Source organism: Brachionichthys hirsutus, chromosome 4 (assembly GCF_040956055.1).
Source record: "Brachionichthys hirsutus isolate HB-005 chromosome 4, CSIRO-AGI_Bhir_v1, whole genome shotgun sequence".
Classification (NCBI taxonomy): Eukaryota; Metazoa; Chordata; class Actinopteri; order Lophiiformes; family Brachionichthyidae; genus Brachionichthys; species Brachionichthys hirsutus.
In genome coordinates this window covers 10,890,161-10,902,431 of record NC_090900.1, presented here as the reverse complement: position 1 = coordinate 10,902,431, position 12,271 = coordinate 10,890,161, and the positions used below count along the sequence as shown (strand labels likewise).

The window sequence follows — 12,271 nt, the reverse complement described above, 5'->3', positions numbered from 1 at the left end:
GTTGCCTAATCTAAATGTGACCACCTTCATATTGTTGCATCTGCTTAATGCCAACCAGGCCACAAATCTAATCACCAAGAAGGAACTTTTGACCATGGATCCGGACACAGAGGACGGACAGCTGGTTTATGAAATCACCACGGAGCCGAAACACGGCTTCCTGGAGAGCAAGCTGACACCTGGCCACCCCGCCACAACCTTCACACAAGGTATGGAGGCTCCAGCTCTGTTGATTCTGGACCTATTTCCTAATTTATACTTTATATATAGTGTTATACATAAATATTTATGTTTGTTCATTCATTTGTATGTGTGTACAACAGTATTTACTTCAACCAATTTCTGCTTTTTTTTATTGCGAATCAAGAGTCTTTTCTTGCAAGATGATGTCATTTGAAGAACTTTTCCTGAGGAGAAAAAAAAATATATTGTTTCAATGGAGGAAGGCAAATATTCAGATGTATTTACTTACTTATCGGTCATAGCAGTATTTCCTGCTGCTTTCCCTGTGCCCGTGCGTTCCAGCCAATTTGCAGTCTGAATGAGCAACGTTCTCATCGTGAGCCTGCTTATCTTCACCTCTAGGCTGCAGCCAGGGATCAATGTCGGCGTGCTTTTGTGAACTGTTGATCCTCTAGGCTGGAGAGCAACTCTAAACATTTGCTTTGATGTTCTGTAGCCTCAATTTGGAGCAGGAAAACAGTTCTTTCTTAATGATAACAAATATCCAATAGTTAGAATACCGTAAGCCCTCGCACTGCGAAAAGGAGGATTTACTAGCACAAGCTGCCTGTCAAACCCCCCCGCCCCCCCCCCGTTCTGGCATATTCTTGGGTTTAGTCTATAAAGATTTGTTGTGTGAATTAATACATGATGTTTTTCAGTGCTTTACGGCCTCATTTAACGCTATTTCCTCTTAATTGGTGTTAATTGAACTATTTGAAGGTCATGTGATCGTCCTTCTGGGCTCTTATCCTGATTGGGATTTTCAGCCGTCATTTGCAAAGCGCTCCCTTTAATAAGCTCCTCCGGAAGAGATAAATGAGCGCAAATTGCAAAGCAATGATGAGTTTCATCGTTTTGTTATTTTATTTCTCGAAAGGAATGGAAAAAAGCTTGAGGCTGCAAATTATGGAACCGTTATTTCACAGAAATTATATTCGTTTTTTTTTTTTTAGTATTAGAATTTGATGCCTGTAAGAGTTGTTTCTTTTTACTTCCTTTCCCACTGTGAGGTCAGAGTTATTATGATGACTGAAAAACAGTGATAAATATCTGAACTGAAATAACACTGAATTGTAAATCAATGACATATTTAATCATTGATCATTAATGAGATGATCTGGCTTTCTTTCTAGCCAATATCAACCTGGGTCTGATCCGTTATGTGCTGCGCCATGACAACGCCCAGGAAACCATGGACAACTTCAAATTCCTGGTCAAAGACAGCAAACCCAATGTGGTCAGCGACAACGTCTTCCACATCCAGTGGTCACTCATCAGCTTTGAGCACAAAAGGTATTCCTTATCGTGTGTGTGAGGCGCTGAGCTGTGAACGCATCTCTTGTAACATGACAAGCATCCAGCATCCTTCCTGCTCCTCTCAGCTCGTGTTTAATAATCGCTCACCTCCTCTGGTGTCTCGTAGCTACAACGTCAGCGAGAAGGCCGGCACAGTGGCGGTGACGGTGAAACGAACAGGTAATCTCAACCAGTACGCCATCGTCCTCTGCCGCACGGAACAGGCCAGCGCCACCTCAACTAGCAGCACCGGATCCCTGCCGGGCCAGCAGGACTATGTGGAATACGCCGGACAAGTAAAGCAGCCTGTTGCCGAGCAATCCTGGGTTTTATGCAATCGCCATAAAGACGCCATGTCCAATCCGGGTTTCGTTAAAATCGCAGGTACAGTTTGATGAGCGTGAGGACACCAAGGTGTGCACAATCGTCATCGATGACGACAAGGTCTTTGAGGGGACGGAGAGCTTCCATGTGGAGCTGAGCATGCCCGTGTACGCCCTGCTGGGCGGAAACACTCGAGCCGTCGTCAACATCAACGACACAGAGGACGAGCCAACTCTGCAATTTGACAAGAAGACCTACCACGTCAACGAGAGCGCCGGCTTCATCCACGTACCGATTGAGAGGAAAGGTAAAGTGCGTCTGCACGAGCTGAATGCCTGGAGAAATTCCTTCAAGCGTGTGCTCCGCCCTCTGCTTTAGAAGTTGCATGCATGCGCATCTATGTCCAAATCTGAGCAGTGACCACGCATCCCTCGTTTCCACTCAGGTGACACCTCCAGCACTGTGTCGGCGCTCTGTTACACCGTGGCCAAGACGGCGCAGGGCAGCAGCCTCCACGCTCTGGAGTCCGGCGCTGACTACAAGAGCCGCGGCATGACGGGCGACAACCGTGTCATCTTTGGGCCCGGCGTCAGCATGTCTACCTGCGACATACAGCTCATCGATGACAGCGAGTACGAGCTGTCTGAGGACTTCGAGCTGGCGCTGGCAGACACCTCCGATAACGCTCGCGTGGGGGACATCGCTTCGGCCAAAGTCGTCATTGACGGACCCAACGATGCATCCACCGTCTCTCTCGGGAATGCTACCTTAACCTTCAGCGAAGATGCTGGTAGGAGCCGTTTTTTAAATTCACAGTTCACTTTCCGTTTCCTTTTGATCCGGTTTCTTTTTCAGCACGAGAAACGCAAGTACCGCTGTTTTTCTTTATTTTATGTCGCAGCATGGCCGTGCTCTTTAGGAGAAAAGTGAGAATTTAATGACGTCCATTGGGAAATTAGTGAGTTAGCAAGGAGAGTAACAAATGGAAGTTTTCTATCAGCTACATTAAAGGGTGCTGCATTCATTTTTTGCCATTAATGGAACCCCCCCCCCCCCACCCTTTACTAAATATATCCAAAATTACTACACAGTCGAACAGATTGTAGACATGCTCACTAAATATTTACACATCTGAAGATTATTAAAAGTTGTTTTGTCAGAGAATCTTTAAACTGGTCTTTTAGGGAACAGAGAACAAGCTTTGAAGAAGGAAACAGGATTCCTAGTCGCCTCTTTTACTAATCGACATAATTATTTAAGACTGCTTTCACTGCTGTCGCAGTTTTCTTTTTTAAGAGTCTCAGATGTGTTTCAGGGAAGATCAGTTAGAAATCCCTTGTAAATAAAACTGGGGCAGCAATTTAACTCAAAATGTTTTTGAGTTAATGCTTTTGCATGAAACGGTTTCAGGGGACGGGCCCGGTAATACGATGTAGGCGGGTTCTACTTTTAGTTCTAGTAGTTTTCTGAAATTACATTCCTTCTTATCTGTATACTCCAGGTACAATTGAAATACCAGTACTGCGCCACGGCAGTGACCTGTCCTCTGTGACCACAGTGTGGTGTGCCACCCGCCCTTCAGACCCCCCTTCAGCCAGCCCGGGTGTCGATTACATCCCCAGTTCAAAAAAGGTGGAGTTCAAACCTGGAAAAACTGAAGAGGTAAGAGCAGAGACGTACTGTGATGTGACCTCCTTTACGTTTGGGTCATTGACGTCACAGACAGGACTGTAGAAGCGTTTTAAAACAACTCCTTTTACACAGACCTGCAGTTTGACCATCATGGACGACATCCAGAACCCGTCCATCGAAGGGCCGGAGTCTTTTGTGGTCTTCCTCAGTTCCCCTCAAGGTGCCGTCCTGCAGGAGCCCTACGAAGCCAACGTCGTCATCACCGACACCTTCCAGGACAGTATGTACAAGTCACAGACTCGTCATACATGCCTCATAAATGATTGCCATCTCCATTGACTGACTCACCATTTAAAATCTCCCCTCAGTTCCCAGCATGCAGTTTGAGAAGAGCGCCTACACGCTGAAGGAGAAAGACGTTGTCCTCCACATCCCCATCGTCCGTACGGGTGACTTGTCCTTCAAGTCATCAGTGCGCTGTTTCACTCGGACCATGTCCGCCATGGTGATGGATGATTTCGAAGAGAGGAGGAACACGGATGAGTCACGCATCACTTTTGTCAAAGGAGAGAAGGTATGATGGAAAATAAAATATTTACGTCAGGTAGAGTCTGTTTCTATCTTTGACGTCTCTGACCTGCTCATTTTTTTACAGGTCAAAAACTGCACAGTTCACATCAATGATGACTCTGTTTTTGAACCAGAAGAGGAGTTCCAAGTGCATCTTGGAACTCCTCTTGGCGACCATTGGAGTGGTGCCATGGTGGGAGCCAGTGACATTGTGACCGTCACCATCACCAACGATGAAGATGGTACGTCAAGCCCAAAGTGCGCTTCAATCGGATGGCTTGCCTGTTTGTGTTATATTCCATTACAGCCAGAGTTTATCTGACATGTGCTGAACATTGTGGGTGTGCTTTGGTCAATATCATATTTCACCGCTAGAGGGCAGAGCTACAACCTTTGATTCTCATCTATTCCTTCAGCTCCCACCATTGAGTTTGAGCAGGCGTCCTTCCAGGTCAGAGAGCCTCCTGGCCCCGACGGCATTGAGGTGCTCAACATCAAGGTGATTCGTCGGGGTGATCTGGACCGGACATCCAAGATCCGCTGCAGCACCCGAGACGGATCGGCCCAGTCGGGACTCGACTATAATCCAAAGAGCAGAGTGCTTAAATTCACTCCTGGTCAGTCCTAAAATTTCCATTAAAAAAATACTGTAGCTCGTTTGGAGACAAGTTAATATGGTTAATGTTTGTTAAACGTCCTGCAGGAATGGACCACATTCTATTCAAAGTGGAGATTCTATCCAACGAGGACAGGGAGTGGCACGAGTCCTTCTCATTGGTCCTCGGCCCTGACGACCCTGTGGAAGCCGTGCTCGGGGAGATCACTATGGCAACGGTGACCATTTTGGACCAGGAGGCTTCAGGAAGTCTCATCCTCCCTGCTACACCCATTGTAATTAATGACTTTCTCCAGTGGGCTTTGAATAAAAGGTCTTATTTGTTTGTCCTCAAAGGATTTTAGCACCTTCAGACATCCTGAAGCCACAAAGCAGGAACTGCTCCACTCCTGGCAATAGCTCTCGTCTTCTGTCATTCACGATGAGTAACTCTGAAACGGCAGCAGGAGATGTAGGCTGCGTTTCCCTTCAGGTGTTTGGATTTAATACGCGTTGGAGTAGAACCATTTAACTATCGTCAGCTCAGTTACCTTTGGTGTACCAGTGCTTTTTAGCACTTCACTAAGAATCTTGAGGAAAAAAAACCCAAAAACAATATAAAAAAAACAACAATGAAGTTAAGAAATAAAACTCATCATTCCCCATGCTTCGTCCTCAGGTGGTGTCTCTGGCCGACTATGATCACGTTCAGGAGGTGATCAAGGAGGGCAGCAAGAAAATGCCCTCTCCAGGTTACCCCCTGGTGTGCGTCACCCCATGCGATCCGCACTACCCCAAGTACTCATTGATGAAGGAGCGCTGCGAGGAGGCAGGCATCAACCAAACCCAAGTTCACTTCTCCTGGGAGGTGGCAGCGCCCACGGACGCCAGCGGTGCCCGGTCTCCCTTTGAGACCGTCACAGACACCACCCCGTATACAGGCGTCAACCATATGGTCAGTTGTTAATTTGTACAAACTCGTGAGGACAAATGTACGTTTTTAAGCGATGGAAAAGACAGCACTCCTTCCTCTTTCAGGTCCTGGACAGTATTTATTTCAGCCGCCGCTTCCATGTTCGCTGCGTCGCTCAGGCCAGGGACAAGGCAGGTCACCTTGGGACGCCACTGAGGAGCAACATCGCCACCATTGGCACAGAAGGTTCCATCTGCCACACACCTGTTACCACGGGAACCGCTAGAGGCTTCCAGGCTCAGTCCTTTATTGCAACGCTCAAATACCTGGATGTGAAGCACAAGGAACACCCCAACCGGTGAGACCGGAGGAGTGCACGGTGGCTTTTCAGCCCGAGTGAAGGCGCTGGCCTGAAGTGGATGTACTTTTGTTCATGCCATTCCCCTCCTGCTTTGCATGTCTTGTTTTAGGATCCATATCTCGGTGCAGATCCCCCATCAGGATGGCATGCTCCCTCTGGTGTCCACAATGCCTCTGCACAACCTGCACTTCCTGCTGTCAGAGTCCATCTACAGGCAGCAGCATGTCTGCTCCAACCTTGTTACCCTCAAAGACCTGCAGGGTCTCTCCGGTCAGACACACACACACACACACACACACACACGCACACACATTTTGATTGATCCTGCTAACAGAACAACAGGCAAATAGACACAACAAGCTGCAGAATGAAACCATTAGAATGAAAAAGAGTGACAGAACGCGAGCCTCCCGTGGTGAAGGTGCACGATATGGACTAAAATATTTGCTCAAATAGTTTCATTGTAATATGTCTGGATCAGTCGATTATCTTAACTTCATCAGATATTTTGAGACCTATGAAGATCTGTTTGAAATAACAAATTCTGCGTTCATCATTTCAGAGTCAGGTTTCCTGGATGATGTCTCCTATGACAGCATCTCCCTGGGGCCGGGTTACGACCGCCCCTACCAGTTCAACGCCAACGTCCGGGAGCCTAAGAGCATCCAACTCTACAAGCACCTCAATCTGAAGAGCTGCATCTGGACCTTCGACGCCTACTACGATATGACGGAGCTCATTGACGTCTGCGGGGGCTCCGTCACCGCCGACTTCCAGGTACAAAGGACAGTCAGTCAGACAGCAGGGCCAGATCGGAGTCGCATAGAGAATTATGCTGCAGTTTGAGCAAGCCAAAATGATGAGATAAGCCTACTGGCATCTGTGGCAGACACTTGAATAACTCTATCCTGAGTGCTCATATTAAATATGGAACACCAGTGAAGTATGAGTATAATCGGGACAATGTAGCATCAAAGGTTACTGTTACTGCTCCCAGGTCCGGGACTCGGCTCAGTCCTTCCTGACGGTGCAGGTCCCACTCTACGTGTCCTACATCTACGTGACAGCACCAAGAGGCTGGGCGTCTCTGGAGCATCACACAGAGATGGAGTTCTCCTTCTTCTACGATACCGTGCTCTGGAGGACAGGTCTGGACTGAACTCGCTTTCTGAGCCGCATAGTTTAGCAAAAGTCCCCTATTGGACTTTTCACAATGGACACAAGTTATGTTTAATCAGATATCTGTACTGACAGATCTGTGCATGTATGTAAATCAAAAGAAAAAGACGCGTATTAAATAAAATGCCAAAGGAGGTTCTACGTGCATCAATATAAAATGTGATTTGTATGTTTATGAAATGATTCATGTTTACATGTGACGCCCTGCAGGACATTTACTCCCAATCGTTCTCTCCAGATCACTGGATTTGCCAAAGATGAATATAATTACGCTGGTCTTTTTTCTATGTTTTATTGGGGTGGGAAATGTTTTCATTTAGTGAATATGACACGAGACATGTGTTTATATGTTGCATATAGTTTTTTTTATTACATTTGATATACATCATAAACAGACTGAACATCTGACACATTACATGAAGACATGAGTATCCTATAACTGGTTACTCAACCAAGCGTCAGTCTGACCTTTGACCTCCTTGGCTGGTGTTTCTGACCTGCAGGTATTCAGACTGACAGCGTCCTCTCAGCCAGACTGCAGATCATCAGGATCTACATCAGAGAAGATGGACGCCTAGTGATTGAGTTCAAAACCCATGCCAAGTTCAGAGGTCAGTTCAGTGTATCAGATGTGCTCTGTCTGTCTCTAATCGAATAATAGTTACATGTTTATGTAATTGTTCTTCCATTTTTCCTCCATCCAGGTCAGTTTCTCCTTGAACACCACACCCTGCCTGGCCACAAGTCCCACCTGATGCCTCCCGACCACCTTGGGGGCATCGAGTTCGCCATTCAGCTGCTGTGGAGCGCTCAGACGTTTGACTCGCCATACCAGCTGTGGAGGGCGACCAGCTCCTACAGCAGGTCAGTCGGTTCAGCCACACAAATAACCAGAGGAAGTGAAGGAAGACTGACATTCATTGTTGGCTGGAATGGTGCTATTGTTCTAGCATTCCACATTTCACCAAATAAAATGGGAAAAATGATCTCAGATCAGTTCATATTTGGAAAAGTGCAATATTTGCAAGCTAGAAATAAATATCGTTGACCATAAAGATGGTTTAAAATGCAGGAGCGCTTGAATGGAAGTCTAGATGAAATCTTCAGATTGGCACTAACTAAACCGAGCCATCGATTGTCTTGTAGACGAGACGACCAGCTTTAGCCGCTTTGTCCGCCTTGCGGATCCTATCCCAGCTGACTATGGGCGTGATGTGGGGACACAAACAGACAGACAACCGCTCACAATTTGGAGTGATCATTTCCCCTAAATTGCATGTTTGTGGAGGCCTTGAGAACACGGAGAAAACCCACCCGGACACAGGGAGAACATACAAAGGCTGCGCGGATAGGCCTTCCACCCGGAATCTTCTTGCTGTGAGGCAACAGCACTTCATCCACCGTGCCGCCTTTAGCCCTAACTCTACAAACCAAATATCCTAAAGAAGATACCATTTGGACGTTCATCATCGTCAGTGTGTTTGAAAACCCCATCAATTTTTTTCCTCTGGATTCCAAACGTATTCTAGAATGACCCCTTGAATCTTCAGTTTTCCTTTGTAATAATTCTTTTCCCTTGGCTTCATGGGTTTCCTCCTACAGAAAGGACTATTCCGGAGAGTACACCGTCTTCTTGATTCCCTGTACAGTCCAGCCTACTCAGCCCTGGATTGACCCCGGCGACAAACCTCTATCCTGCACAGCTCACGCCCCAGAGAAGTAAGTCCTCTTGTCTCCTTGGGGGACATATTTAGCAGAAGCTGATGACAAATAAAAATCTAGTATGTCCCTGTAATGATGATGCCATTCATCCTCTGACAGGTTCCTTGTGCCGATCGCCTTCCAGCAGACCAACCGACCTGTTCCTGTGGTCTACTCCCTCAACACGGAGTTCCAGCTGTGCAACAACGAGAAGGTGTTCATGATGGACCCGGCTACTGCTGACGTGTCCATGGCTGAGATGGACTACAAGGGCGCATTCTCCATGGGTAGGACTGAAGGGAAAGAAAACTTGAAGCAGATTCTTGTTGCTGATATCGGGAGGTTCCTCACTAAGCTGCACAAACATTATTCATCATGCACCTGGACAAATAAATGAAAACTGTCTGCAGGTCAGACTCTCTATGGCAGGGTGTTGTGGAACCCTGAGCAGAACCTGAACGCAGCGTACAAGCTGCAGCTGGAGAAGGTGTACCTCTGCACCGGCAGGGACGGCTATGTTCCCTTCTTTGACCCCACGGGGACGCTGTACAACGAGGGGCCGCAGTACGGCTGCATCCAGCCCAACAAGCAGCTCAAACATCGCTTCCTGCTGCTGGTACAAATACACATTCTTTAGTTGAATCTATTTTGTCTTTTGTTATTAAAGAGTATCATTTAAAACTATGTTTGCCAACCAGAATGTCATTTATTTACAAAGTTCATATTAAATATAAACAGCGAACAATAAGCACTGCTAACTATCTGTTGTTGTTTTTTTTAAAGAAGTTCATGAGCAAAGACTACCTAATATAATGGTTGTCATAGTGAAAGTACCTAAATGTACATCTCAGTGGCATCAATCCTGTTACTGTTACTTTTGAAAGCGACTCATTTGTGAAGCCGAGCACATTAAACACAATTATTAAAAACTTCACATTAAGGAACTCAAGGACACAGTGAAAAGATAAAAAAGACATTTAAAAAAATTATAGGACCTACAAAAACATGACGCCATGTATGCGATAAAAAAGGACATTAGAAAACAGACCTTTGACTGTCTTTATTAGCGCTAAGCGTTCTTCCCACAACCGGAGAGTCTATGGCGCTAGCCGTCCTTGAGTCCGTGTTGCTCTGAGACAAACCTGCATCTACATTTTCTGTCCTGTAAACAAACATTTTGTTCATTTTTTTCAATCCAGTTCTGATTCTGTGAACCAATGTGCAAGTTTGCATGGCACTCATGCACACACACACACACACAATAGATCATTCTTTTTTCCAGTACTTGCCACACCAGTCTGACCAGTTCTCTCAGTAGGTGGAATGATGCCGGATTGTTGTGCTGTTGTTGTTAACCTGTTTACAACCTTTCGCTATGTGTAAGAGGAATACAGCACTGGATCAGCGGCTATTTACTCATTGAAGCATTCGTCCTATAAATACACTTTGTTCATTCTTCTTGTTTGCTAGGATCGTAAACAGCCTGAAGTGTGTGACGAGTTTTTCCATGACGTCCCCTTCGAAGCTCACTTTGCCTCAGACATCCTGGAGCTGCAGTCCATGACAGCCATGCCCGGGGTTGACGGCTTTACAATGAAGGTGGACGCACTCTACAAGGTGTGTGTCACCACCTGCGCTTGACCTGTCAAGTCAAATTTGCATTTCACAGACTGGCAGATTGGAGCACAGCTATTCAGAAATATTGAGTTACTTTGTTCCCTTAACAGCTATTTTCTGGAAAACCTTTATGAGCTAATAGCAATACAATATGCTGCTGTTACCAAATTTGGCATGGGAATCAGCTCAGAGCAAATATCACAAGACTCATGCAGGAGGATTACATTTTAATTAACTAACTGAATGCTGTCATTCACAACAGAAATGTTGTAAAACAGAAAACATTTTGCCATCTGTAAATAAAAACTGTAAAAAATAAATTTTAAAGCTCCAGTGTATAGGCTTTGGTGGCAGTGAGCCAATTAAAACCAACTTAACACCCTTGTTTCACCCCTACCTTTGGGTGTTAAAAATGTCAAAGGCTCTCTGCAGCCGGCGTTTGGTGTGGTTATTGTGGGCTGCTGTGAAAGCATGACGGACTTCACAGAGAAGTACCTGGTCCCTTTGTAGATATAAAATAATCCTTGCTTGATATACATTATTGGATCTTAATTTTAAATATTTAATGTTGTTAGCCCATGTTTTAATTCACAGTTGTATTTTAAAATCTTTGCATAGTGACTAAACGTGACATTAAAGGCAATGCAAGTGGAATACATTGAACTCATTCCTCTGAAAGAAAGAACTGCTTCCTCCAGTGCAGTAGCTAAGCTGACCCTCCTTTCTCTCCCACTGTGGATAAACAGGTGGAAGCAGGGCACCAGTGGTACCTGCAGGTCATTTATGTGATCAGCCCAGAGTCGCGGTCCAGCCCCAGGATTCAGCGCTCAGTGACCTATGAGCTGAGCCGTTCCAAACGCGACCTGGTTGACCAAAGGGGGCGCCTGACACTGGACGAGTCGCTGATCTACGACAACGAGGGGGATCAGGTGAAGAACGGCACCAATATGAAGTCGCTCCATCTGGAGGTGGGACCCTCGGCCAGTTTCAATGCTCACGTGGGAAGTTCGGTAGGCGGGGGCGTGGCTGCTGTGACCCTTCTGGTCCTTGTTCTCCTGGCCTCTTGTTTTCTGCTCCGCCGTTGCCGACGGTCAGGAAAGAAGAAGAAGAGCAAGAAGGCTCAGGCGGTCTATGAGGAGTATCCCCTCAACACCAAGGTGGAGGTGTGCATGGACAAATGTCTGGAGAAGAACTTCAGCACCAAACACTGCAACGTGAGGAACGTCAACATCCTCAACCGCAACCAGGAATCCAATGGCAAGGCCAAGGTCAAACAGGTCAACCTGGAGGTCAAACTCCACAACAATCTCAATGACGGCACTGAGGTCTGAGATACTGGCAGGGAAGAGGAGAGGAAGAGGAGAAAGTCAAATCAAAAAAGGTATTTTATAAAAGGAAGTTTGTACTTAAGGAACAAGATGTTTGTTAATGTATTTTTGTACCACTTTGAAAAAAGTAAGAGTGTGACTTTGCAGCCTTTGCAGCGTTTTAAGAATTTTGAAACTGGGCTACCTCAGGAATCCACAAACCACTCAGCTGCATGAAACAGCCAAAACATCTGCCTCTAATCATCCAGCCTTCATCTGAGACGATTTTGTTACTGTATAGCATGACGCTTGTGTCTTTTTTAGCACCAACATAGTGAGTGGTAGCGCAGACACTGGTGATTGTTAAGGCAAAAACATTCTCTGCTGCATTGGGTCATTTCGTCACTACCAAATGTCACGACTGCAGTGGTTGCCAGTGTAGAAGGTGTCCTTTTCTGCATTACTCCCAGTCATACACTGTTTCTGCCGATAAATTAATTTTGATAACGCTGAATAAACGGAGCAAATTTCAGCTTTCCTGCTGATTTAGT

General features: G+C 46.0%; 1 protein-coding gene across 1 annotated transcript in view; it reads left to right on the top strand.

Annotated features, from left to right (window-relative positions):
* Nucleotides 1-11,744, top strand: part of fras1 (Fraser extracellular matrix complex subunit 1) — a 12,135-nt gene extending 391 nt beyond the window's left edge. The window contains exons 3-25 of the mRNA XM_068760877.1: nt 59-209; nt 1,359-1,518; nt 1,649-1,817; nt 1,906-2,152; nt 2,291-2,635; nt 3,347-3,507; nt 3,610-3,757; nt 3,846-4,051; nt 4,133-4,289; nt 4,464-4,664; nt 4,751-4,938; nt 5,322-5,597; nt 5,681-5,913; nt 6,026-6,186; nt 6,479-6,693; nt 6,914-7,064; nt 7,599-7,706; nt 7,800-7,959; nt 8,698-8,814; nt 8,917-9,083; nt 9,207-9,412; nt 10,267-10,413; nt 11,160-11,744. Coding sequence (XP_068616978.1) covers nt 59-209; nt 1,359-1,518; nt 1,649-1,817; nt 1,906-2,152; nt 2,291-2,635; nt 3,347-3,507; nt 3,610-3,757; nt 3,846-4,051; nt 4,133-4,289; nt 4,464-4,664; nt 4,751-4,938; nt 5,322-5,597; nt 5,681-5,913; nt 6,026-6,186; nt 6,479-6,693; nt 6,914-7,064; nt 7,599-7,706; nt 7,800-7,959; nt 8,698-8,814; nt 8,917-9,083; nt 9,207-9,412; nt 10,267-10,413; nt 11,160-11,744 — 4,659 coding nt within the window. The remainder of the gene's footprint in view (nt 1-58; nt 210-1,358; nt 1,519-1,648; nt 1,818-1,905; nt 2,153-2,290; nt 2,636-3,346; nt 3,508-3,609; nt 3,758-3,845; nt 4,052-4,132; nt 4,290-4,463; nt 4,665-4,750; nt 4,939-5,321; nt 5,598-5,680; nt 5,914-6,025; nt 6,187-6,478; nt 6,694-6,913; nt 7,065-7,598; nt 7,707-7,799; nt 7,960-8,697; nt 8,815-8,916; nt 9,084-9,206; nt 9,413-10,266; nt 10,414-11,159) is intronic.
* Nucleotides 11,745-12,271: the final 527 nt, after the last annotated feature.